Raw genomic sequence first — 27,557 nt, forward strand, 5'->3', positions numbered from 1 at the left:
AAACTACCAGTAATGAAAAACTGTATGATACTGGCACAAAAACACATACACAGATCAATGAAACAGAATAGCCCCAAAAATAAACCTACACATGTATGTCAACTAATTTATGACAAAGGAGCCAAGAAAGGGATAAGGACAGACAGTCTTTCAATAAATGATGCTTGGAAAACAGTACACAATCAGCTCCATGGCTGAATCTGGCAAGAGATGAAGGTCAGACAGGAAAGTCCTCTGTCTTTCTGACTGACTAAAATCTATTTCCAAGAGTATAACTTTAAAAAAATGAATCTTATGCCTCATGATGGATGAAATACCCTTTATCCACTCAGAATTTCCCAACAAAGCAAGAAAAAAAAAAAAAAGAGACTATGAAAACTTATGTTCCTAAATTCCATTTCCTTCCATGAGATGCACAGGATAATGACTGAAGCACAGTAGGTGCCTCACGGGCCCCACACCCACTAAAAGCCTGGGCTATAACACTTAACACCTGGCTCTTGACCTCCATTGTTAATGGAGAAAACACTTTCTTTCCTACCTGCAATTAGAAGAGCATTATCATCATAAAAACAAAACTGAAAGTTAAAAGAAGGTAATCTAACCTCACACATGCAGACATAATATAAGCCATTTTGGTATTTTTGTTATGAAGCTTGTTTCTTTGCAAAGCTGTAGCAGAGAGTGTGAAAATGACCTGAAAATTTGCTTTCTCCACCTCTTATCCGTGGAGCAAAGAGAAAGGAATCTCTCTGGTACAGTTAACTATTTCCAAGTTTATGGACTGCATTAATGGTGCTGAATAAAGAATTAAGGAAAAGTTTGTTTCTCTTGCTTTCTGAAAAAGCACTTTGGAAACAGATTCTGTTTCTTCTGAGTGACACATGTCAACGAGTTCTGATATACATTCTTTAACTACCAATCCTTCTTGAAAGCATTATTTAATATACATTCCAAGAGGTAAAATCTAACATCTTATTAGAGTTATAATCACTAATTTTTTATATCACTTTCTGGTTTTTACTCAAAAACATTTAACAAATAGTAACTTTTCATATTCAAATCAAATAATTTTCCTATAATATTTCCTTTCAGGTTCCATTTATTTCTGTATTAGAAACGTAAGGCAACACAAATATGAATCGGCTACCCTGAAAGTGACAGTTGTGTGCAGGCACAAGCAAACAGAAGGTGGATAAGCCTCACAGGATTACCGTAAGTGAGGATGTACAGAGGTTTCCCATTCGTGTCCATCGTGGTCAAGCACGGGGCCTTTGGTGAGATGGTCCCCCATCGCTGTAACGCTGCTTCTAAAGATGGGGGCCAATTTGTAACCACACCCAGCTGTTCCCCACGCATCGCCAACATTTGGGCTCCCTCTGGCTTTGGCTGGTTTGGATCTGGTTGTTGAACTAAATACATTTGAACACAAAAGGTTTTCAAGAAAAACACATCCATATTAGCACAATCACTTTTTTATTCCTCTTAAGGAAGCTAGAAGACTTACACTTGAGTTAGAAATTTATTAGAGGACAGGAAACATGCACAGGTGTTTTTCTAGAATTAGAGCCATGACCGACACATGAGCCTCATGGATGTAACAAAAGCACTTAATTCTTACAATTTCCAAGGCAATGTCAGGATGTGGAACTTAGGGAGACCTGAATGCACTTATAAACTGACAAGTAAAACTATGCACTTTAACATGCCATACCAGCATTCCTGCAGCCTCAAGGAGTCCTTAGAAAGAGGTCTGGCTCACGGGACAAAATCGCATTCTGCTGAGAGTGACACACAAATGGTATCAACCCAACTGTGCCGGGACTGGCATATCTTTAAAGGGACCTTGGGGAATGGTACCTACAGTTTCTAGGCAGGATCCCTGTCTTCCCAGGAACACCAAGATTACTGTTCTTAAAAAGTCAAACAGCCTTGGTAGAAAAACACTATACTCTACAGGGTCACAGAAACACTGGACAAGCGGGTAGGAACGGACTCTTTCACCTTCCAGCAGTTCTTCAAAGTCATCGACGAAGAATTCCCGCAATGGTGGTCGTTTGGGTCGTTTGAGGGTATTGACAAGCTGCTGGATTTTTGCTGATACCCGGCTACTTACAGGCACTCCTGAAAAACAGAACCATGGGGCAGGTGGACTGACTGTGAGCATGAACCAGTGTAAACAAGCAGCCACAGTAAAAACAGCTGTGACAGCACACCCTGCCCCATCTCAGGGCTGGGAGCCCCTCAGTGTCACCTAAGACGACTGCTGCTCAATGAGAACATTCTGAGGTGGACGGACTTAGCATGTGACCTTGCTAGGAAGCCTCAAGAGAGGATAAAGATGTAGCAGAAATGATTCCCTTTTACACTGTGAACTGTCCTGCTCTGGTGACCTTGGGAGAAACTCTGGACAATGGCCTGGGCTCGGTCCCGCCTCTATTCCTAAAACATGGTCTGTCATCTCCTTATTAATACCGTCTCAGGGTCCCCTGTGTCCTTGAGGGTCAGAGAGCTGATTAAGCAGTGAGACCCTCCCCAAGTCCCAATCTCCCGAGACCACCTGTGCTCGGCCTCTAGTTGCCGCCCCTGAAAGTAAGGGGACTCAGGTTCTACAAGTGCCGCTGGCAGGCCTTGTCCTCTTGCAGGTAATGGCCAAGTCCCTCCTATATGCCTTTCAGACCCACTCTCCTGAGTGAACATTTAGGCAATGCATTCTAGAAGCACAGCAATTAAAAGTCTCTAAATTCAGTTTCTGATATAATACAGAACTTACATATATTTATCCATGTGTACTGAGAAAAACAGACCCAATCTTATAATACATTTCTCATGACAATAAATGTGACATCGTTTTCAAAACTGAATACGTGAAATGACCAATGAAAAAGGCATGAAATGAAAAAAAATTTACATAACCCAAATAACTGAAAAAATGGAGCACCAAGATGCTGAATCCGTAACTGGATCACATGCACTCTCTGCAGACAGATTTCATTCCTGCTGAAAGGTGCTTGGAAACCTGAACCTGGTAAATACAAAGGCCTGGCACCTTCACAGCTCTCAGACAGAAGAACCACGACCAGAGAGGGTCTTTCCCATACTGACCGAGGCAAAGCCCTTCCTCCACGGCACAGTGTCACAAGAACAGAACTCAGCTTTTGGAACGAGTATGACAGAATTCAAGGAAATTTTTCTATCAAATAAAAACCATTTTAAATAGATAGTCTCAAAACTCTCTATGGGCACTTTCAGAATTGAGACATTAAATATTTTACAATCTTGAAAATACATAAAAATATACAACCCAGAATTCTCAATAGCTAAACACAAAATTTCCCCATTAAATAGTCCCAGTTAATCTGGTTTGGATGAATCAGAGATCATTTCACAAGGTCACTGGTGCTCCAGCTTAATTTAGAACACACACAAATCATCCTAGGACCCAGCCCAGAGCTTCTGATGTGTTAGGTCTCGGGTGTGTCCCAGAATCTGTTTTCCAACAAGTTCCCCATGTGGTTCTGGTACGAGACACCATCATAGCACTGGACTGGACAATAGATGAATTTATTTGGGGGAGCAGGTGAAGATGATGAACTTCAAAGACAACAAAGTTACTAAAATGGTAATGACAAGAATAACAGTAATGACCAATTCAATAAACAATGAACTTAGTAGAGGACTAAAGCAAACCTTGATACTGAGAAGCATTCCAGGAAAACCAATCATTCTGGAAACTGGAGTGACTTCAAATGTACTAACAGAGAACTCAGAACCCAGCGACCTTGGGCTCTGACCACAGTGAAAAGGCATCTGCCTGTTAGAGGCTGGGTCCAGGTCTCCTCATCAACCCCGAGTCACAGTGTCACAGACACAAGCATAGTGGGATGGATGGCACACAGAGGCTATTTTGGCCATCTTCCAAGAAAATAACACTTTATATCACCATCGGGTTCCAGTCTAACTTTCATGACTCCGGAAGGTCAAGGAAAGCAGAATACAGCATGAAGTTCATGTTCAAGTCTGTCACTTTAGGATGGGTAACAGGAATATGTTAGAGCATACCAAGATGAATGACTGAAGGAAGAAGAGAGAACCCGAATGGCTGTATTTATCAAATCACCAATACTTTTTCCAACATGGAGGAAAAAGGACCGTCTTTCTTCCAAAGTCTAAAGCACCATTCTGCCCATCTCTGTCCATTATTTTGGTTGTGTTTAGCTCCATCTTGCCCTTCCAAGTAACCATTCACAGTCTTAACACCTGCACTAATTTTCTCATTGTGGAATCAACATTATTCATTGGCAAAAACATCAGAATTTTATCAAATATTTTTTTTCTCATGACAAAATTCCTACAACGTTGACATTTTTCCTACAAGGAATAACTCTTGGCCCCCTTGGAGATAGTCTGCACTTCCTGTAACTATGCCAACTTCTAGGGAGGCTCATAAAGAACCTGATGAGTTGATGAGCCGACTGTGTCACTAGAAGAAACACATACAGTCAGGGCACAGAAAGCACGTTAGCAGAACTTAGAATTTACATAGGAGGAAAAACTTGCTGGAAGACATACCATCGCCAGTCTCCATGAGCTCGGCATTGCCATACTTTGGGGCTGTTCTTGACGTCGTAGAGCCCTGCGGCCTTTCTACTTGTATTGAGTGTTCTGAGGTGTAAGTGGTTACATCGGGAGGTGCAGAGTGATTTTCTGTAAAGAAGCAAATTTTAAGTTTTCTGGTTATCATGATACAGTTATTCTGAAGGCTACGTAAGCAATAAGGTTTCAAAAATGCCACATCCTAAGAAGAGAAAAACGTTCTGAATGAAAAATTACTACAAAAATCTCAGCATAAAGATGATCTTCACAATAATAACATCACTACAGGTGCCACATCAATGAATCACTGTAGCACTTTAATTAAAATAATGTCTTCAACTGGCCAAAGGAAAAAGACACTGTAAGTTATGTGTTCATAAAAGAGTAATTTTCTTGTCAGTCATAGTAGAGGCAGTTAAGAGCTCAAGCTTTAGATGCAGAGAGCCTGGGGTTTGAATCCCAGTTCTGCAAATTCTTGAGACCTTGGAAGCATCCTGATCTCTATACCTTGGTTTCTTCATCCATCAAATGGGAATAATGGCAACTACCTCCTTGTTGGGTAGATTAAATGAGTTAACATATGTAAAGTACTTAGAACATTTCTTGATAGAAGGTGAACATTTAGGAAATAGTAGCTATTTTATTATTTGTTTTAGCATGAATAATACTGAACAGTCCAGTCATTCAAAAAACACCTGTTTACATCTAATGTGTATGGGGTGCCGTGTTCTGCACAATGAAACATAACAGCAGGCCTTCCCCATAACATTATTTGATGATAAAGTTAAGCACTTAAACGGTTAAATGGGTAAAGCATGTTTTGTATTTATTAAATAAGACATTAAGGAGAGCATGTCAAATGAGAATGTCCATGTCATTTTATATATACTAAGTTCTAATAATGAGTATTATACTATTAATTTTGATTTGTTAATCCTTACTAGATAGAAACTTGTCAAGATTCTATAGTTCCATGTGATAGAAACACAATACTTTATGATGTTAAAAGGGGAGCAGGTACTGGAAGGCCTTTCTCCTCTGTACACTGCCCACCTTGGCACTACACGTGAGGGCCAGTTTAAACTGTGAAATCACTAAAATAAAGCACAAGAATGAGGAAAAACAGAGCACCAAAGAGATCACATAAAGGACGCTGTTTACAGACTGCGCTAAACTAGAAGCCAGGGCGTGGCCTGTCCACTCCGCTGGGAACATACATGTCGGGGACTCAAATTTTAGCCGTTCTGAAGTCTAGAAATGACCTTGAGAAGCCCACGGGTACTCATTTGAAGGTGCAGGTAATTTTAACAAGTAGGCAGATTGGCAAGTACCCAATCCGTCAGAAGTAAAGACTGACGTCTGTGTCAGTGAGCCTGGGTATGTTAAGGGACATTACACTGAGTGAGACTTGAGGCCAAGGAATATTAATCTGAATTCCTAAGCAAGCTTCAAACATAGCAACCAGCGTGACCAATGCAGGTTCTTGGACTCGGGAGACCCTCAGTCCTAGGCACACTGACCAGTAAGTGTATGGAAATGTGCACGGGGGCTGCCAGCAACTGCCGGGCCGCCAGCAGTTGTCCAACTGGTCCTCAGGTCCACGTCTCAGAGCTGAGCACCTGGGACCGGTTACTGACCTTCCTATGCTTCAGTTCCCCATCCTGTAAAAGGGCGTGACAATGACAATGCCTACCTCTGAGTTACAGCGGGGATTACGTAGATAAACAGATACAAGCATTGGCGTCACCAGGCATACAGAAAGACATGCCAGGAGAGGAACACATGGGCAGCCCTCTGCACCAACAATTACTCTTCCAGGGTCTGAGCCTGGAGATCTCTGTGAAGATAACAATCGGCATCAGGCCCTAAACACAGGCCATCAGCAGAGAGTCCAGCTCCCCATTTCTCATCTCCCTGTTCCAGGAGTGTCCAGCCTGTTATGGACTGAACTACGTCTCCTCAAAATTCACATGTTGGAGTCCTAATCTCCAGGACCTCAGAAGGTGACTGTGTTTGGAGATGGAGGTCTTTAAAGAGATGATTAAGGCAAAACAAAGCCACTAGGATGGGCCCTAATTCAATCTGACTGGTGCCTTATAAGAAGAGATGAGGACAGAGATGCCCAGAGAAGATGGCTGTCTACACGCCCAGGAAAGAGGCCTCAAGAGAAACTGTCAACATCATGAGCTCAGACTTACAGCCTCCAGGATTGTGAGCCACTGAATGTCTCTTGTTTAAGCCCTGTTTAAGGTACTTTGTTATGGCTGCCTGAGCCAAGTGACACACACCCTTAAGGGCAATTTCTTAGATCTTAGCCCAGGAAAAGAGTACCTGTGAGAGGGAGGAGGGTGCGGCTGGCATGCTTTATCAGATCACTGAGGGGAAGAGCAAAAGGGAGAGAAGAGGACCATTCAAATGACCACTTTAATATTTCAAACACTGCATTCATTCTTCTCATCTCCTCTACCTGTGCTTTTGCCAAACAGACTTTATTTCATGTTTCAAAATGATCTAATTCTCCATGGCTGAGCAGTTAACTCCCTGGGGCCCCATATTTCACACAAAAATATAATAGATGCCAATGTATGATGAGCAACATTTCAAATTAGCCACATAAAACAAAAGCAGCTAAAATGTAAGTTCACTGCGTTCCATTTACTCAGGTTTACTTGTGTTTACGTTACGCTGTAGCTGCATCATTGGTGACAGCCAATGAGTCTTTGTGTTGGGCAGCAGACGTACTCACTTCCACTTTGAAGTTGGGAAAAATAACCATTCCAATACATCTGGTGATTAAAAAATAGGAACAGTGACAGCTGCATGACTTCAAAGTGCTTTCCAAATTTATGTTAGCTCCTCTCCCCATCCCTTTCAAACTCCCCACATATGCTGTCACTGTAGGATTATAAGCCCAGCAGCGGGCTTCTGTTAGGAAGCCAGAGAACATTCTTCCATTGCAGTGATACATGGTGCCCTATTTTATTTTAATAAACATCAGGACTGCAAGTATTTAACTCTGTTACCTATCTTTTGCGAGTATTGAAAAGACCTTTTTATGTAACAGATGCTCAAGAAACACTTGCTGACGGGTCAGAAAAAGTAGGGTCTGGTTGAAGGTGCAGGGTCAAAGGTCTAAGGTGCTCATCAGCCCCAGACATGAGGCCAATCAGGTCCATATGCAACAGGTGCACTTCGAAGATTAAGAACTCTCATCAGAGCGGGTTCGTATCTTCTGAGCCGGATGACCCACTGTTCCTTAGATCAATTTCCCAATACCTTCAAAATCAACAGAAAAATGGCGGCCAACCTTCCAGCCACCTATCAGGTGTCACCTCCACTGTGACTGTCCCAGAGCTACTGTGACACCTTTGCATCTGCTCCCTGACAGGTGGGTCCTGTCTCATTCACTCCTCTATGGCTTTTGCTCCCAGCTGCTGACATGGGTTCCTTAAGAATCTGGAATCAAGGCACAAGGGGCAAGTGGGAGGGAAGTGTAATTCACCCATCTTCCATGACAGTATCTGCTGTTTTGGAGCCATCAATACCAGGGGTCCCATATCACTGCATCCCCCTCCCACTCCGGATTTTAGTCTGTTACTCTTGCCAACTATCCACCCGTTTTGGACAGCTGTTTGGGCCATGACCATTTCAGGTTACTAGCTGGTCTTTCTGCTCAGCTCTGCGTTGGAAATTCCCTGCTTCCTTGAACCAACTCCTTCCTCATCTCCTGCTCTTGCAGGCATCCAGCTCAGTCCAACTCCTATGTCCTCCTCAGATGCTGAAGTTGTACAACACCCAGCTCATGTCGTTTGCACTCAGCAAATGTTGGAGTGAAAGTTCAAAGAATGAATGAACATAAGAATGAATACACTGGAGCACTTGACGACTAGAGATAACATGCTTCTGGTTCTCACACCACTGAAAAGCACCTTTCTTTAATTCTAACTATATGACTGGGAACCTCAGGGATCAGTGATCAGAGATCCTACCTCCCAGCCTGTTATTTTTCAGTCCCCAAATAACTTCTAAATTAAGAGAAGAAAAAGAGGAAATCTGGTTTTCACATGTAGAAAGCAACATGCTCGTGGTCCACTAACTGACGATAGATAAGGAGAGACGAGTTCAGAGGGACCCAGCCTTCCATCCATCAACAAGGCCCCTCCTGTGTCTCCTACGGTCCACCCAACCTCCACAGTCACTGAGCAGAAAGCGATACAGGCCCTCAGACCACCCGTTCACCCAGCTTCCCTGGCTTCCTAAGATGACATGGCTGTGCCCTCCACATGGCAGCAGAAAACCAGGTTCCTCAATGAAAATATGGAGGTGACAGGTGGTGAAAGTCATCTGCAACGATGCTGAGGGAAGGAGCTGGCCTCACGGCAGAGCATCCAGCTTGGCTGCTGGAGATGCTGCTCAGCTGCCCAACTGCACCGACACATCTTCCACACACAGCTCATGAGAAGAGCAGGACTTCCTCCTTGGTTTCCCCAGGAATGTCCAACCTCCCTGGCTCTGACAGAAGCCCCCAACAGAAGAGCTCTACTGGTGTCTCACCCATGTGTCATATTGATGCATGACAATATAAGTGAGGATTTACCTCCTTAATCCTTTAATAATCACTCAGGGATGGAACAGTATACTCTGGTTACCTGTGAGAGTGTGTGTGATACTGCTAATGGCGATTCACAGTTGCTTTTCAAATTTGCAGACTAAACCTAGAGATAGTTAGAAAGGGCTCAGTGGTTCTATATTCAAACATTTCTCTCAGCCAAGGCTCTCAGAGGTTGACTTTAGAAGCATTACACAGGTTCTCAGAACTGGAACGACCTCCCTCCCACATTTATGCCACAAAAATCCATAAAGATGGGATAGTTACCATTAGACAAATCTCGGGATGTTCTAGTATCAGAACAGAAATCTTTAACTTCAGACAATAGCTTCTTGACTTTTATATCTGCAAATTCAAATTCATGCTGAAGGGCTCAGACCACAGACCCAGTAGGACTGTGATGGAGATGCTGGAACTTTTACTGTTTATGAAAAGTTTAATTGCATTTCTGTCTGCAAGGAGCTCTTGTTCTGTTTTTAACGAGCAGGGCCAAGCTGGAACACAGACACTGAGGAGGGAGCAAGAGTGGAGTGTCACGAGCAGGTGCTCCTACACCCGACAGATAGGAGGTCTGGCTCCTGCTGACCACTCACTAGCTGGGTGCCCTTGGCATCACATCCACCTTCCTAAGCCTGGGTCTTCTCACCTGTGGAACAAGAGTGCTGCTACTTGCTCCTCACCAAGTCTGAGGGCACAGCGACACTACACTGTGACATTCTGCAGTGACGGTGACACTGCGATCCTCACTCTCAGGCCCAAAGGCTCCTGCTCTGCCATTTCTCCCCTTGCGTGGGAATCCTTTCCTCTCATGAGTTCCAAGAAAGAATCTGTGAAACTCATGGCATTAAGTGTAAATGACTGCATTTGAACACTGGGAGAAAGAGAAGAACTGAATAGACATCTTTCTATTCGGTTGGTTGTGTGCACCAACGTGTGAACAGCAGGCTCCAAGGTATTCCTGCAGCATCCAGCAGGCACTGGATGAAGGGTTAGGATACTTGTGGGTCAAAAATCATTACTTTGATTCTAAGTATAAAATCCAAATAAACAAAATCAGTTTCGAGTGGCAAAAATCCCAAAGCATTTTTGGAGGCAAGAAACCGGAGCAGATCTGTGCCCTAACAATATCAACAGGGCAACAAGGACAATATGAACAGGACAGATATGAGGCTGGAAGGGGCTGCAGCACTGAGATGGGAGATGAGGTGCCTGGATGCAGGGTCCTGGGAGCAGTAATGGAGAGGAAGGAAGCCTGCAAGACACAGGGTAGCCAAACACTACCCAACAGGGACTCTGCTGGTCTGTGGAAGGAGGAGCCAAGGACCGCGAGGTCTGGAGCCCGCTCCTGGGAGTGCAGGACCTTGTCAGACGAGCCGACCTGGGGACACAGCGCAGGGCTGAGGTGCAGGGTCAAGAGGCACTCTGAAATGTGTACAGGTGAAGGAAGTACAGATCTGAAGGTCGTGAAAGAGCAGATGGTCTCGAAAACTGTGGGGGTGGATGAAATGGGCAAGAACACAGGGAGACAGGGTGGGGAGAGGAGCCACTAGAGGAGAGGAAAGGACAGAGGGGGAAGGAGAACCAGGGTGTGGTGCAGGCCGGGAGAGGAGGGAATGAGTGATCATCACAGCCAAAGCTCCGGTTCACCGATGGGTGAAGCTAAGATACAAATGAGAAAAGAGCTGAGCTAGCAGATTTGGGAGGAGCCAGAATCCAGAATGAAAAGATGAGCCTTGGAAAGAAGGAGATTTCTTCCCCAGAAAAGGAAACATAGCAAAAAATGAATGGAGAAAGACATGGGAACATCTCAGCTGGAAAAGGATCAGTGGTTAAAGATGTTTGACAAGGGGACAGAAAAAGATCCATGGTGACATTCACTCAATTTCAGTATCTGTGCAGATCTCAGCTTTATTACAAACTGAGCAAGACAATGCAGGATTAGAAGCCAGACCTAGGACCTAACTAAAAATTCCCACAGTCATGTCAGCCAGTGAGAGATCCCTCTCTCTTTTAGTACTGTGTCACCCAAAGAGCCACAAGAAACACGCAGTAATTGATAGAAGAGTCTCATCAGCCTTGTTTTTTACCTAATGCAAATTTTCTTTTCCTGCTTATTTTTTCAATAGCGTGGATTAAAACTCTCTAAAACAGGAGTTGGCAAACCATGGCTCACAGCGTGGTCTATCAGCTGCGTTTATAAATGAAGTTTTGTGGGGGCACAGCCATGCCTATAGTTCACGCACTGTCTTCTGCTCTTGAGCCAGCGGAATTCAGCAGCGGCCACAGGGACTGCATGGCCCACAAAGCCTAATATCCACTCTCTGGTCCTTTCCTGGAAAAATTCACTGACCCTGACTTCAAATCGTGAAGCTCTAGCTGCAGGGATGCCCCAGCCAGGAGGGGAGGGGAGGGTATAGGAGGGAGACCCCAGCCCCAAGTGTGCAGGCTTTGCTAATATCACCATCCTCGGTGTGTAGTTAATATTTTAAAACTGTAAATATCTGAAAAGTATTGATAAAGAGATTATAAAAGAATTCTTTGATACTGTGGATGATTAAACATAAATAAATTAGGGTAATTTATCACAACGGTGGCTATGCAGCCCTCTGAACAAATTCCCTAGAACACCAGAATCTAGGTTCAGACATCAGCTGCCAGGCTCCAGGCTAACTATGCATCAAGCACATGGGGGGCACATCTATCTGCTTACCAGGATCAGATGCAAGAAACCTGATGAGAATTTCCTTGCTGATACAAACCTCACACACCAAAAGCGGCATTCATGCTGATGAATTCTAAGATAGTCTGGAAATGGCAATAACTTCTATGAATATCTGGCTAGTGACAATACACTCCCAACACATGCAGATGAAACCCGAATGTGATAACATCACAGATGTGTCCGTTACAAAGGGTGACACAGACCTTACCTATACATCTGGAGCTACAAAATAAGAGAACAGCTCATGTAGAAGTCTCTTTAATTTCCTGAATATACAAATTTTGATTCTGAATATACAACGTTATCTATTATGCTTTGTTCTTATTTCTTAATCTAGAAATGTATTAATAGTTTCCCTTCAGTTTCTCCATTTCTATGTAGCTTACTAATTCCTATGTTACTCTAGTACCTTTTACAAATATACCTCTTGAAGTTTCAAAGTGTTGCTTTAATTCTCCTGGTTACTCTAAATTATGCTCCTTGACTTTTGATAATGATAAAAAATTTTAGAGGTGTTGATCCTTTCCTTTACAACTGTCTTAAGAACATGACATGCACAGAGGTTCTGAATAAACACCTTCTGGTTCTCTGTCATTGTGGAGAGGGGGCCCTTCATGATGTGCAGGCCCTGTTCTGTCTGAGCTGCAGGGAGCCGTCACACGGCACGTCCATCTTCTTGTGTCACAAATGTGCACATCTCAGGCCTTAGCATCTCAGGATGGGGAACATCTTGAGCCCTCATTGTCAGTGTTTTAAGTGTGAATAACAACAAGCAGAGCCATAGGAGGAAAAACCACCTGGACGGGGACCGCATGGTATGTTAAGCCAGCCTGATAGGAGATGCACGTGCGGTGTCCCTGTCATGTTGTCAGGATGGACCCACAAGGATGCAGGATTTCATTCCAAAAACCACAAAGCAGAAGTACCATCCACTTGTGACAGCCTCTTCATGGTCTTTAACTGCTTGTCTTTCTTCAACCCTTTGGGCAAAAGAGGTTTCTACAGACTCTATCCAAGTACTTCACCTTGAGGGACCAGAGGTACTACAAGTTGGTGGTTTATTTGACCCTAAATTCCTTAAAACAGAGACATACACACAATATTTTCTTATTTGTAGGCTTCTGATGGCCTCAACAAAAGGTTGAACACTGCCAATTCTGACTTTTTACTTCTTTTGCTTTTGCCACAGGAGTAAAATATTTTAATTCTCTTTTTCTTATTTTATTATTTTGCCACTGCTTTCTCTCAAAAAATTTTTTTCATATTTACAGAAAATTCCTGGATACTCTAGGAACTTATCTATGTGCCAAATTAGAAATTACTGAAATGTCACACACTGAAAAGCTATATTTAGGTTACACTGAGACTTAACGTACCTGAGTAACGCAACCTTTTATAGTTTGGATAAATTTAATTCTCCATGCTATAATTTCCTCCAATATTCCACATGTAACTAACTACATAAAGGGAGAAACAAATGCAGGGAGTAATCTGTTCAAAATTATGTGTCTCTCTTGGTAAGATTCTTGATATTTCCTTCAAAGTGTACTCAATCAGAAAACACACATTCCTAAGGTAAGAGCGAGGGGCAGAGGTGGGGGGAGTTCCACGTCTCCCCTACCCAGGTGGCTGCCAGACAAAGCACACTGACTGAGCCTCAGGGCTATCTCAGGTTCCAAAACACACAGGAAGAAATTTTAGCATCTAAAAATCTTTAATGGTCATACAAATTTCTGTTTAATATTTATCTATGATTTCAAATAGAGGTTCTCATTACACATTAACCAGTGTATGTTCCTGAACATTTTAAACTGAAATATAAAACTACTACTTTACATGTGAGTGTTACTTTGAAAACTGTGGAGAATTTTCCTATTTTCTCCTTTTTACTCGCAATGGGTACAAAGGAAAGACATTATCGTTCCTTTTCTTCCCACTAAAAAACTAGAGCAGGAAATACTGACTTCGGGAGAAGCCAGCAGCTGTTAACGTGAGAACTGGGACCAGACCCAGCGCTCCCCGACCGGCTGCCTGTGTCCTGCTGGTAGACAACCAGTCTCACTGCTGATTCTGAAAAGGCTGTTGCTTTTAACCTCAACTTCATGCTGAGCAAGTGCCACTGGGGCCAAGTCCTGAGAAGTCAGTTCGGAATTCCTCTGACTCTGTCAAGTAGCCAATAATCTAGAAATACTTTGTGAGTCTGAGAAGCTGGCAGAGTATTTCATTCATTCATTTCACTTACCTATTTTCTAAACGTGGAATTTTCGGATAAGAGGATAGATGTGGGAGGACGCCGTGTACCTGCCCTGTGCTCGATGATCAACCACTGCACAGGGAAGTGCAGCTTCCACATCCCTGGACGCGGCTGACCCTGGTCCACCCCATTTGAATGGAGAACATACTGAACCATCTTGGCACCACATTCAAAGCAAATAATTTACTTTGCGAATAAATTTTTATTGAAATGTTTAAAAATCTCAATCCACAGCTGAAAATGGATCAGACAGATCTGGACCTCATGCTGCGCCTCCCACACCAGATGAATGTGGCACAGTGAGTGGGGGGCTAGGGTGCAGGCAGAGAAACAGGACCCTTACTCACCCCCTCCACACAGCCCCCTGCTCATCCAATATGCTCCTTTCCTCTAATAATTCTCACTTCATTTCCTGTTTTACACTATTTCCAAACATCTTACCAATGCTTCCTAACTCTGTACTTTTTTAAATACAGAGGATCCCATGTATCATGGAACCTACACACAAAGTAACGTGAACCACCCCAGAAATCTGAATGCCTATGGCAGAAAACCATATAAGCAGTAGTGATGAAAGCCTCCCCTTCCTAAGTGACTTCCAAAGTAAGGGCAAACTCACTCTGAAGTCCCCAGCCTTGTTTATTAGCATAATTAAAATTTCATTTAGGAGCATATTTTAGCATGAGGAGAAGAAAGCATGTAACCAGATACGGCTGCAAGTTTCTCTAATGAACAAGAACACATTCCTCTACAAGCAGAAAACTCCTGAAATTATAGCTGTAGGAGACGTCTGGGATGTAAAGAATAGTAAAACCAAGGGTTTCACAAAACAGTAAAACCAACTCAACAAAGCAGCCCAGAAGTGGGAGTGGGGCTCTGTTCTGTCCCTCAGATGGATTCCATGGCCGAGATGCGCAAACAGAGAAATTCCAAAATAAAAAGGGCAGGGTTACTCAGCAGCCACTCAGACGTAAGGACAATGAGAATAACGCAGACGACTGCCCAGCAGGGCACTCACCTAGGTGCGTCTGAGCCATGACGTCAGCCAGCCTGTGGGCGGCGCCGCTCCCCCCACTCTGGGTGGAAGAGGAGGAGGTGGTGGAGGTGGTGGAGCCGTGGATGGCCTGGCTGATCCAGTGCTCCATGTTGATGCTGCCCTGGCTGGAGGTGGGGGTGCCCTGGGAGTCGCCCTGCACCGAGCCTTCGTCTTCTGAGCCAGAGGAGGTATCTGTTGGAGAGAGGTGATCAGCCATGTATCACAGCAAAGAAGCCCCTGCAGGCTTAGTCCCTCTCCAAACACTGCGAACACAGACCTACCTCCCACACTAACTGATCGACGACCTTTGAACACTCTTGAAAAATTACACACTTTTCAGATGACAAATTATTTTTCACTGTAGTGAAGTCTTCATCCAAAACACCTTACATATATATGCTACAGAAAGTTTTGACATTACAATCTCAGACAAAGTCATACTCACCAATTTCTTCCACTCAAGAGTTTGGGGGAGAAACCAAATGTTTTCTGTGTACTCAGACACCAAGCGAGAAGGCCAAGGTGGCGTTTTCTAAAAGACACTGAACTTTCAAGCGTTTCGAAGTGTGATGCTCTGTAGCCCTTCTTTATACCGAGGTGTTTCTCTGAGTCATGTGCTATTTTAAGTTCCATGTGAGTGTGGCAGGTCTCATCCTCCTGCTTCTCCCAATGAATGATCTGGATTTCTCTACCAACCGACATCTAAATACTCTGCCTCCTCCTTTTGGGAGGACAGTAAATCACCACACTACATTCTGTGATCAAACTAAATGCATTTACTTTTATATTTGTTCCTTATAAATTTTTTTCATTATTTACTTGATTTATTTTGCTATCTATGAAAACTGTGTATCTTGGATTGAGCAAAAACGTCACTTTTTGCATTAAAATTAATGGAAATAGTATTCATTTAATAACTTTTCACCTAGAAGCAAGGTTTTCAAGAACGAATTGTTGTATACTTATTATTTTAACTTCAATATAAGAATGACATTTAGGATCATACATATAGGTGAGTTATGTGAGATGCCAGGAGGGAAAAAGGATGAGAGTAGCTCTAGAACATTTACTGAGAATAACTGAAAGGGTAATTTGTCCTAAATCAAGACACAGGACTTTTTCTTTTTTTAAAATGTTAATTTTGCTATTTATTCACTCATTCATTCATCAATACTTATTAAGCACTTACTAATGTATTAGTTACTGTTCTTTTTTTAAAATTAATTTTTATTGGAGTACTGTTGATTTACAAGGACTTTTTCTTTAACACAGCAATATTTGTAAAGGATATTTACACTGCATTTTATTATCATTGTGACGTGACCTAGGCCGTCCAGAAATTTTTTTAAAGTTTATCTATTAGAAATTTGTTACAGAAGCAACAATAATATTAGAAGGCCAACAGAGTCTCTTCCCTTGTCCTTCCTTTTAAAATAACTTAGAATTATAATTTACATAAAAATAAAATTTATATTTTTGGAATTCAGATCTAATAATTTTTTCAATATTTTTGAAATTGTGGTAAAATACACATAACATAAATTTTACCATTTTAACCATTTTTAAGTGTACAGTTCAGTGATATTAAATACATTCATAATGTTGGACAACCCTCCCCATAACTCATTTCACCACCATCCATCCACATAACTCATTTCATCTTGTAAAACTGAAACTCTGTCCCCATTAAACAGTAACTCTCTATTGCCCCTTCCCCCCCTCCCATCCCCTGACAACCACCCCTCTACTTTCTCTCTGTGTAATTCTGACTACTCTAAGTACCTCATGTAAGTGGAATCGCACTTTTGTCTTTCTGTGACTGGCTTATTTCACTTGGCATAATGTCCTCAAGGTTCATCCACTTTGCAGCATGTGTCAGAATTTCCTTCCTTCTTAAGGCTGAATAACATTCCATGATATGTACAGACCACATGTTGTTATCCATTCATCTGCTGTGGACACTTGGGTTGCTTCCATGTTTTCACTGTTGTGAAAAATGCTGCTGTGAACATAGGTATATAAATATCTCTTTGAGAGTCTCCTTTAAATTCTTTTGGGTATGTACTCTGAAGTGGAATTACTGGACCATATAGTAAATTCTATTTTTAATTTTTTGAGGAACTGCCATTCTGTTCTCCATAGAGGCTGCACATCCATGCACCTCATTTCCACCAAGAGTGCACAAGGGTTCCAATTTCTTCACATCCTTACCAACACTTGTAATTTTCTGTTCCTTTTTTTTTTTTTTGATAGTAACCATCCTCATGGGTGTGAAGTTGTAACTCTTTGTAATTTTGATTTGCATTTCCCTAATGATCAGTGATGCTGAGTATCTTTAAGTGTAATTATTGGCCATTTGTATATCTTCTTTGGAAAAATATCTATTCAAGTCCTCAGACTTAAGACTTCTGAGAAATGTATACACCCGTATATCCACACAGAACATTACCACCTCCCCAAAAGTTTTCTCATGCCCCTTTACAAATCAATCTTTCATTTCCCACCCCATCTTTTCATAAGAAACCTATAGAACAATATCATTCATGATATAGACACTAAAATCCTCAAAAATATTAGCAAACATTATCAAGCAACATATAAAATGACCAAGTGGTAACCAGGATTACACAAATGAACATGAATTAAGGTTAATTTGACATTCAAAAATGAATTGTTATATACCATATTAGTAGAATAAAGAGAAAAAAAAGTATGTTAACCTTAAAAGTCAGAAAAAGTATTTCACAAAACCTAACACCCACTCATGATAAAGCCTCTCAACAATGCAGGAATGGAAGGAAACTTCCTCAACCTGATGAAAGGTATTCATGAAAACCCATAGCTAACACTGTATATACTGGTAAAAGACTGAATACATTTCCCCTAAGATAAGAATACGGCAAGGATGTACCCTCTTGCCACTTGTATTGAACGTTATCCAGCAGGTTCTGGCCAGTGAACTACAGGAAAAAGAAAAAATTAAAGGCATCCAGATTAGAAAGGAAGTTGTAAAATGGTCTTTATTCACAGATGACATGATCTTATATGTAGAAATTCTAAGGAACACATGAAAAATTCTTGAATTAATAAATGAGTTAGCCCCTTCTGCCATGTAAGGACACAGTGAGAACATGGACGACTATGAGGAAGAAGGCTCTCACTAGACACTGAATCTGCCAGCACCCAGATATTCTCAGCATCCAGAACTACCTTTGCATTGACAAAGTCATCAATGTGCCCAGCTAATTTTCCAGTTATCCTTGAAGTGGGGGGTGGGGGGGGGACAACCAAAATTTGTTGAGTGGAGCTTCCAAGAAAGTTCTTTAATGGGGACTGCCTCTGCTGAGAGGACTAAAAGACAATGGGACAAGATGAATTTCTTCAGTGGGACAAGCACACACAGAGTGAGAGAACCAAGATATCTCTTATCAAAGCAGATAGGCATCAATGTTCCCGCAACACCCTCTTCTGGCTGGACAGATTGCAAATTATTCCCACCTCCCAGGGAACAAGCACACGTTGATCTACTAGTCACAAGTCAAAATTCAGCCATCCAATCAGTTAGCATGAGTTGTCACTGTGGCAGGTGAAAAGAGTTGCATAGTTATACATCTGACTTCTTAAATTCACAGGACCACCAAAAAAAGATATGAAATATCTTTATAAGATACTAGCACTGAACAATAAGGGAATGAAATAAAGAAAACAATTCCATTCATGACAGCATCAAAAAGGATAAAACACTTAGCAATATATCTAACAAAAAAATAAGACAATACGTAGTAAAATCCCAGAAGGCTTTTTTTAAAGAAATTGAAAACTTATTCTAAAATTTATTTGGAAATGCAAAGGCCTGAGAATAGCCAAAATAATTTTGAGGAAGATGGAGGACTTCATTACCTGATACTAAAACTTACTGTGAAGTTATAGTAATCAAGATAGTGATATTAGCACAACAACAGGCATATATTTCAATGGAACAGAACTGAACCCAGAAATATAGTCTTACATTTATGGTCATGGTCAATTTATTTTTGACAAAGGTCCCAAGATAATTCAATGAGAAAAAGACCATCTTTTCAACAAATGGGCTGGGCAACTGAATATTCACATATCAAAAAACCAAACCAAAATAAAAAACATAGATCCTTACCTCATGCAATAAATAAAAAATAATTCAAAATGGATCACAGGCCTAAGTGAAAGAACTAAAACTATAAAATTTCTGAAACTTCCCAAAGCACAATCCATAAAATAACTGATGAACTGAACTTCATCAAAATGGAAAACTCTTAAGCTATGGGTAACATAACAAGTCACCACTAATTCAGTGGCTTACAACACTGCACGTATTTATTATCTTAACAGTTCTGGAGGTCAGAAGTCTAAGATCAAAGTGTTGGCAGGGTTTTATTCCTTCTGGAGGCTTCAAAGAAGAATCCACTCCTTTACCTTTTCTACCTTCTTAGAGCCCACCTGTGTCACCAGCTCATGGCCCCTTCATTGATCTTTAAAGTGTATCCCTCCAACCTCTGGTTCATTGTCTTTTTTTTTTTTTTTTTTCACTTTGATACTCCTCCTTAAGGACCTTTTTTCCTCCAGTTTTATTGAAATATAATTGATATATATATCACTGTTTAAGTTTAAAGTGTACAGCATAATTGTTTGACTTACATATATTAGGAAATAATTACCATAGTAAGTTTAGTTAGCATCCATCATCTCTTATAAAATAAATAGAAAAAACAAAAAAATTTCTTCCTTGTGATGAGAACTCTTAAATTTTACTCTCTTAACAACTTTCACATAGATCATATAGCAGTGTTAACTATAGTTATATTGTACATCACATCCCTAGTACTTATAACAAGAAGTTTTCACCTTCCTCCAGTTCCCTCTCCCACCACTCCCTGCCTCTGGTAACCACAAATCTGACCTCTTTTTCTATGAGGTTTTTTTTTTTTTTTAAGATTCCACATGTGACTGAGATTACATAGTATTGTATTTATCATTCTCTGCCTGAATAGAGTCTTCTTTGATTACAGTGGGACCACCTGGTTAATCCAGGATAACTGCCCTATCTCAAGATGCTTAACTTAATCATAACTGCAAAGTCTTTTTTACAATGTAAGGTAATATATTCACAAGTTCTAGAAATTAGTACATGGATATCTTTGGAGGGGGCCATAATTCTCTCCACCGCAGACAACATTAAGAAAAGACAAACTACAGTTTGCAAATTGTATACCTGATAAAGAACTTGTATTCAGATTATATAAAGAACTCTTAACCAGTGAGAAGACAGACAACTCAGTTTAAAAATGGGCAAGGGCTTCCCTGGTGGCGCAGTGGTTGAGAGTCCGCCTGCCAATGCAGGGGACACGGGTTCGTGCCCCGGTCCGGGAAGATCCCACGTGCCGCGCAGCGGCTGGGCCCGTGAGCCATGGCTGCTGAGGCTGTGCGTCCGGAGCCTGTGCTCCGCAACGGGAGAGGCCACAACAGTGAGAGGGCTGCGTACCGCAAAAAAAAAATAAATAAAATAAATTTAAAAAAATAATAATAAAAATGGGCAAAAAATCGGAACATTTCACCAGTGAATATATACAAATGGCTAACAAGCACACAAAAAGATGCTTAGCATCATTAGTCATTAGGGAAATGAAAATTAAAACCATAATGAAATACTATTTCATATCCACTAGAATAACTATTAAAAAAAATAAGGACAATACCAAGTGTTGGTGAGGATGCTGAGAAACTGGAATCTTTATACATTGCTGGTTGGAATATAACATGGTATAGCCATTATGGAAACAATGTGACAGTTTCTTAAAAGTCAAACATAAACTTACCATAAGACTCATGAATTCCACTCCTAGGAATCTACCCAAGATAAATGAAATTATATATATACACAAATATATGCACATAAATGTTGATAGCAGCATTATTCATAATAGCTGAAAAGTGGACACAGCTAAATATCCATCAACTAGTGACTGGATAAACAAAATGTGGCATATCTATCTAATAGAATACAATTCTGCAACAAAAATGAATGAACTACTGATGCTACAAAGTGGACACTCAAAAACATGCTAAAGGACTTCCCTGGTGGCGTGGTGGTTGAGAATCCACCTGCCGATGCAGGAGACACGGGTTTGTGCCCTGGTCTGGGAGGATCCCACATGCCGCGGAGCGGCTAGGCCCGTGAGCCATGGCCACTGAGCCTGTGCATCCGGAGCCTGTGCTCCACAATGGGAGAGGCCACAACAGTGAAAGGCCCGTGTATCACACACACACACACACACACACACACACACACACACGCTAAAGAAGATACAGAAGGATATATTTTATTAATTCATTTACAAAATGTCTAGAATATTCTTAGAGGTGTATAAATCAGATCAAATGCTCCCTAGGTCTGGGTGTGAGAATGGGAATTAACTGCAAATGGGCACAAGGAAACTTTCTGGGGGGATGGAAATGCTTTAAAACTGGACTGCACCAATAGTTGCACAATCTATATTTACTACAAGTCATTAAATTATACACTTACAATGTGCTAATTTTTATGGGATGTAAATTATACCCCAAGAATGGTATTAAAAAGGAATGTGTTTTCCACAATAGTTGGGCATAATATTCTGTAAGTATCAACTGCATCAAGTTGGCTGATAGTGTTGTTTTGACAACTTTCTTATGATTATTTAAAGAATCTCCAATTTTTATTTTTTTCTATTTTTCCCTTCATTATGCCAGCTTCTGCCTTATAAATTATAATGCTCTGTTTTTAGGTATATAAATATTTGTTATAACTTCCTGGTGAATCGCTCATTTTCCAGTATGCAATGTTCCTCTTTATAGCTGGTACTACTTTGTCCTGCTGTCTACTTTGTCTGATATTAATATAGACTTGTTCACCTTCCTATGCTTTATGTTTGCATTGTATATTTTTTCATCATTTTGTTTTTAACTATTCTTGTTTTTATATTCAAATGTGTCTCTTGTAGACAACATATAGATGTATCTTCCTTTTTTATTCAGTCTGACAATCTCTTTTAAGTAGGCGTTTGGCCATTTATATTTATTGTAATAATTGATACGAGTAAGTTTACATCTAACATTTTGCTATTTGTTTTCCATTTATTCCTCCTATTTTAATCTCTGTTGATTTTTCCCACCTTTATTTCTATTAACCAAATAATTTTTAAGAGTTTCACTTTATGTTCTCTATTAAATTCTTACCTATACCTCTTCTCATTTTTTTTTAGTGGTTACTTTAGGGCTAAGAATATGAATCCTCAATGGGTCCATATGGGGTCAATACTGTAACTGTTTGCTCTTCAAATCTGACACTACAAACTTTCTCTCCCATCTCACATCACACCTGACACTATTCATTTCATTCTTTCCATTTTCTGCTTCCTACTTCATAACCATACAACAGTATAATTCCATTCACCCGGCCTTGTCTTTTGTGCAATTGTTGTTTTAAAGAAAATTATAAGAAAAAGCATAGAATTTTGTGTTTACCCAGCTATTTACTGTTTCCAGTGTTCTTCTTTCCTTTTCATAGATGTAAATTTTTATCTGGTATCATCTCCCATCAGCCTGAATGACATCTGTTAGTGTGTTTGCAGTTCTGCTGGCACCACATTCTCTGAGCTTTCATGTGTCTCATTATGCCTTTTTTTCACCCTCGTTTATGAAGGATATTTTCACTGAATATGAATTGACAGTTTCAGTTTTTTCCTTTTGGTACTTTATAAAAATGTCTTCTCATTGTCTTCTGGCCTTTACTCCATCTTCACATAAGTATTCATAATTCATATGACTGTTCTTCTGTATGCAATATATCTGTTTTCCTTTGATGACTTTCAAGATTTCCTCTTAATCTTTGGATTTCAGCACTTGGACTATTATTAACTTAGGGATGATTCTTTTCATACTTAATCTGCGTGGTGTTCACTGAACTTCTGGGATCTGTGAGGTGGTTTTTTACATCAATCTGAGAAGTTTGTGACCCTTATTTCCTTAAGTAGTTTTTCTTCCCTTTTCTCACTCTCTTTTCCTTCTTGGATTCCAATTATAAGTATGTTAACATTGTATCACAGATGCTTGAGGTTCTGTTAATTTTTCTTTTATCATTTGACTCCTCATTCTTCAGTTTGGTTAATTTCTCTTGATCTCTCTCCAAGTTCACAGACTCTTTTATCCTACTTCTCCAATCTGATGCTAAGCTGATCTAGTAAAATATCATTTCTGTATTATATTTTTCATTTCTAGAGTTTCTATTAATTTTTAAAATATTTTTTTCCTTTCTCTGATCAGCTCAAGTATTAAGATAATATTTTATTTAGTTCTTTGACATATTTTCATTTGATTCCCTGAATGAGGTCCACTGCCTAAAAGCAGTCATCTCATTTGTTTTGTGCAGCTTTACAATTGTTTATGGTGTATGGGTTAGTCTGCTAAGTTATTTCATTATGGCTGGAAGCAAAAGTACTGACAAATTCTTCTTATATTTTTGTATGTGAAAAATAAAGCAAAGTTTCATCTATAGAAGACTGGCATTGCAACAATCCTAACCATATATCTTTCCCAGAAACTATGATACTAGTCAGCAACCAGTCACTTCATGCAGAGAATATAAACTTCAGGAATATTCTCTGAAGAAAACTGGACACAAAATTAGTTCTAACAAATGCTATCAGCAACCAAGGAAAACAGAGTGAGAGAAAATGAAGCTGAGCCACGATTTTGTTCAAGCAAGTACAGTTACAAATATGCAGACTACTGATAAGCACAAAATAGGTTATGAATGAAAATTTTTATGATGATGGTGTTGGCATTTATGATTGTACAAAAAACTATCCCATGTGATACTGTTACTAGAACTCCTGAATGACAGTTTACAAAATGTATTATATGGTGTACATGAAAATGCTAACCAATTAAATGCAAATGTTGCACCAAAAATGACATTCATTTCCAATAACATTCTTTTATATTTTGTGAAGACCGCTGTACAAGGTTCGTTCTCCTGAAAGTTTTGTCTTTCATCACGCATGACACAACAACACTCATGAGGATGGATTCGACATATGAAAAAGCACATACACAAATAATCACATTGCACCTTGTACTTTAGACTCAACGTTTCCCATAAAAAGTGGCTCAGAAAAATGTCCATCTCCCTGAATACTGTCTAGTTCCAAAGAGTTGGCTAAAATATATTTTAAGTGGGGTTTGTTATTCTTTTTTTTTTTTTTTTTTTTTTTTTTCGGTACGCGGGCCTCTCACTGTTGCGGCCTCTCCCGTTGGGGAGCACAGGCTCCGTACGTGCAGGCTCAGAGGCCATGGGTCACGGGCCCAGCCGCTCTGTGGCATGTGGGATCTTCCCGGACCGGGGCACGAACCCGTGTCCCCTGCATCGGCAGGCAGACTCTCAACCACTGTGCCACCAGGGAAGCCCTGTTATTCTTATAAGTCCATTCTGTTTGTTGTATAAACACATACAAAATAAAATTTTTCACCACTTATAAATTTTGGCAAATTATAAACATAAACTAAATAGGATTAAGTATATTAATTATGCTGATTTAAAAATAGTCCAAAATACATGCTGTGGCTCAACAAAAAGGAAGGAAATTGGCAAAAAGGACACCCTTTCCTATTAAAATATTATATTCTTGAGATAAAGAACATTTGTGGTATTATCTGTTAAGACAAAACAAAACAACTAAGTTTTATATTATTTAAGTTTTGTCTTACAAAGCTCAGGACTCTCACTTTTAAAGGCATGTAAAGTTGAAGACTTAAAAGTTGTCTGAAGCAGTATTGGATATACTTGACCACATCTGTGAGTTGAAGTGTGTGCTTCTATTACCCTCACTGTTTGCAAACACTCATGACTAACTTCAAAAGACTCCAAAAAATGCTATGTATGTTCAACTATTCTTACTGCACCTTAAATTTCTCTTATGAACAAAGGAGTGTGCCAGGTAACTTAGATCTGCAGAAAAGACAGAGTGGCAACAACGACATGAATCATGTTGGAACCAGAAACACACACACAAAAATATCAAGTAAATTAGGTTCAATCTTTCATGTTTCTAATAGATACCTGGACGTTTAACTTCATGTTTCACTTCAGTTTTGAAGATCACTAGATACAGATTATAATTATTTGGGTAGAGTTAAGTATAGATCTTAGGTAGTTATATAAAATTTAAGATTAAACAAAAGCAGAAATATAAATGGGATATTACCTTCAACCATTTAGATCAGGGGTTGGCATGCCTGTGGACCAAACCCTCTGCCTGTTTTTGTGACTAAAGTTTTACTGACACATAGCCATGCCTTTCACTGACATGTTGCCCATGGCTGCTTCAGCACCACAATAGCAGAGCAAGCAGCTGTGATACCCCAAAATACTACCTGCACTTCACAGGAAAAATTGATGACACCAGATTTAAGTAACTGCATAAATTTTTCAATTCATTCAATTTCTTAACAGAACATTACAACCCACTGACATTTTAAAGACTTGAGAAAATGCATACACCAGCCTAATCTAAGCAGAAGAGAAATCCAGCTTCGGTTAGAAGGATGGATGTACAAACTCTTCTCTTGCTTTGTGAACAACTAAATAAAATTTTATAGGATTTTTTTAAAAAGTCTGTATCATATTTATGAGTCTAAATGAAAAGTTTAAAAACAGTTATTTATATAGACATATACATAATCATGCCAATTTTCCTTCCAAGTTTTATTTAGAGCATATTTACTATTTCTGGACTCTGGCTCTCAAAATCTGAATTATAGCACTATGATTTTGAAAGTTAAAAAGATCGCAGTTGCTGGCACTGACTTCAAGAAGCAGACGGGGCCTGCTGCTCACCTGGGGGTGTGTAGGCATCCATCGAGGTCTGCACAACCAAGGACCTGCGTTTGGAAGGCATAGGCACTGCCATCTTCCTTTCTTTGTGTTTAGCGAGCGCAGCCTGGACAGCTTCTGTATGGACGTCTGAAACAAAGCAAGAGCTCAATCACTCCACTGTTCAGGGACAGCCCAAAGGCCCCAAGCTTTTCTGCTTTCTTTCTGGTCCTGTGAAAGAGTTTATCATCCTATGGAAACTGTCACAAATGGATGAGTGGGGAAGAAAGGAAAATAAGTGTAAATCTGCTAGTTTGAAAGCTCCAGGAAAAAGGCATTCAAATTCGTTAATAGACTTTTAACTGTTCACTTTATTACCCTAGATCTGTGTAAATAATCAGATACTGGATGTAAATCGCCGTGATTTTTCTTTTCTTAGAGTGAAAGGACCTTGATCTTCAAATATTTCTTCACGGGTCACATTTTCAAGCTTCTTAATTCATTTCAATGTTCTGTTAAGGTAAGTATGTACACCTTACAGGCTGTACGGTAATGATTTTAGCTAACACTTTCCAAACATCAGCTATGGGGCAGTCACTATGTTAGGTATTTTGTGTATATTAACCCATTATGTTAACTCCACAAATGATTTTTTACTGCCTATTTTGTAAGGTGGTGTCCTCAGGGCTTGGCGTGGAGAATCAGGTGGACAAGGTACTGTGTCTCATGCAGCTCACTTTCTAAAGGGTAAAGACAGACAACAGACAATCAAAGGGGGTAAGAATGAAAATAAGATAAAAAGATTGGGTACCTACTTAACTGTGAAGCCAGGGAAGAGTTCTCTTACTGTGAAATCTGAATAGTAAGATGAGAATCTCCAAGACAGAGGGAAAAGCCAGCTCAAAGGCGCTGCACTGTGAATGAGGATGGTGCTGGCACAATACACACAACACCAGCAGAGGGACTCACCAGGATGAGGGCTTTACAGGAGTGGTACAGAGCTTGGCTCCCCTTCTAACTTTGACAGGGAAGCATGGGGGAAGAAGGGTGACCATGGATGACATGATCTGATTCCGTTTTGGAGGGCTCATTCTGGATGCTGTGAAGGAGACTGCAGGAGAGTCAGAGTAGGAGCCAGGAAACCAGTTAGAAGTCTGCAGTCAGGATACTACTACACCCACAATCTACTACACGCTCTGTGGAGGAGCCACTCTTATTATTCCCATTTCACAAATGAGAAAGCAAAGGTATGAAGCTCCCCCAGTGTCATGTAACTGGTGAGTAGCATTGACAGGGTTTGAACCCAGGTGTGAGTACCTCCAGGGCCCACACCCTTAACCACTAACCACCCTATTCTCTAGCTGTTCCTAGGAAAACTCCACCCTGTTAACATTTTAGAGTGGGGGTAAATATAGGCCAACCCTTGGGCCAGATGCAGCCTGCAGTCTCTCTGTA

At 40.5% G+C, this 27,557-nt stretch overlaps 1 protein-coding gene across 4 annotated transcripts in view; it reads right to left on the reverse strand.

Annotated features, from left to right (window-relative positions):
• DIP2C (disco interacting protein 2 homolog C) overlaps nucleotides 1-27,557 on the reverse strand; it is a 371,973-nt gene that overhangs the window by 121,270 nt on the left and 223,146 nt on the right. For 3 of the 4 annotated variants that reach the window (XM_059056827.2, XM_059056829.2, XM_067030167.1), the window contains 5 exons: nucleotides 26,127-26,252; nucleotides 15,200-15,409; nucleotides 4,573-4,707; nucleotides 2,005-2,124; nucleotides 1,215-1,412 (listed from right to left, as the gene is read on the reverse strand). In XM_059056827.2, the coding sequence (XP_058912810.1) occupies nucleotides 1,215-1,412; nucleotides 2,005-2,124; nucleotides 4,573-4,707; nucleotides 15,200-15,409; nucleotides 26,127-26,252 (789 nt within the window). The remainder of the gene's footprint in view (nucleotides 1-1,214; nucleotides 1,413-2,004; nucleotides 2,125-4,572; nucleotides 4,708-15,199; nucleotides 15,410-26,126; nucleotides 26,253-27,557) is intronic. The other variant, XM_067030168.1, reaches the window with a different exon arrangement.

Source organism: Kogia breviceps, chromosome 3, assembly GCF_026419965.1.
Source record: "Kogia breviceps isolate mKogBre1 chromosome 3, mKogBre1 haplotype 1, whole genome shotgun sequence".
NCBI classification, from domain to species: Eukaryota; Metazoa; Chordata; class Mammalia; order Artiodactyla; family Physeteridae; genus Kogia; species Kogia breviceps.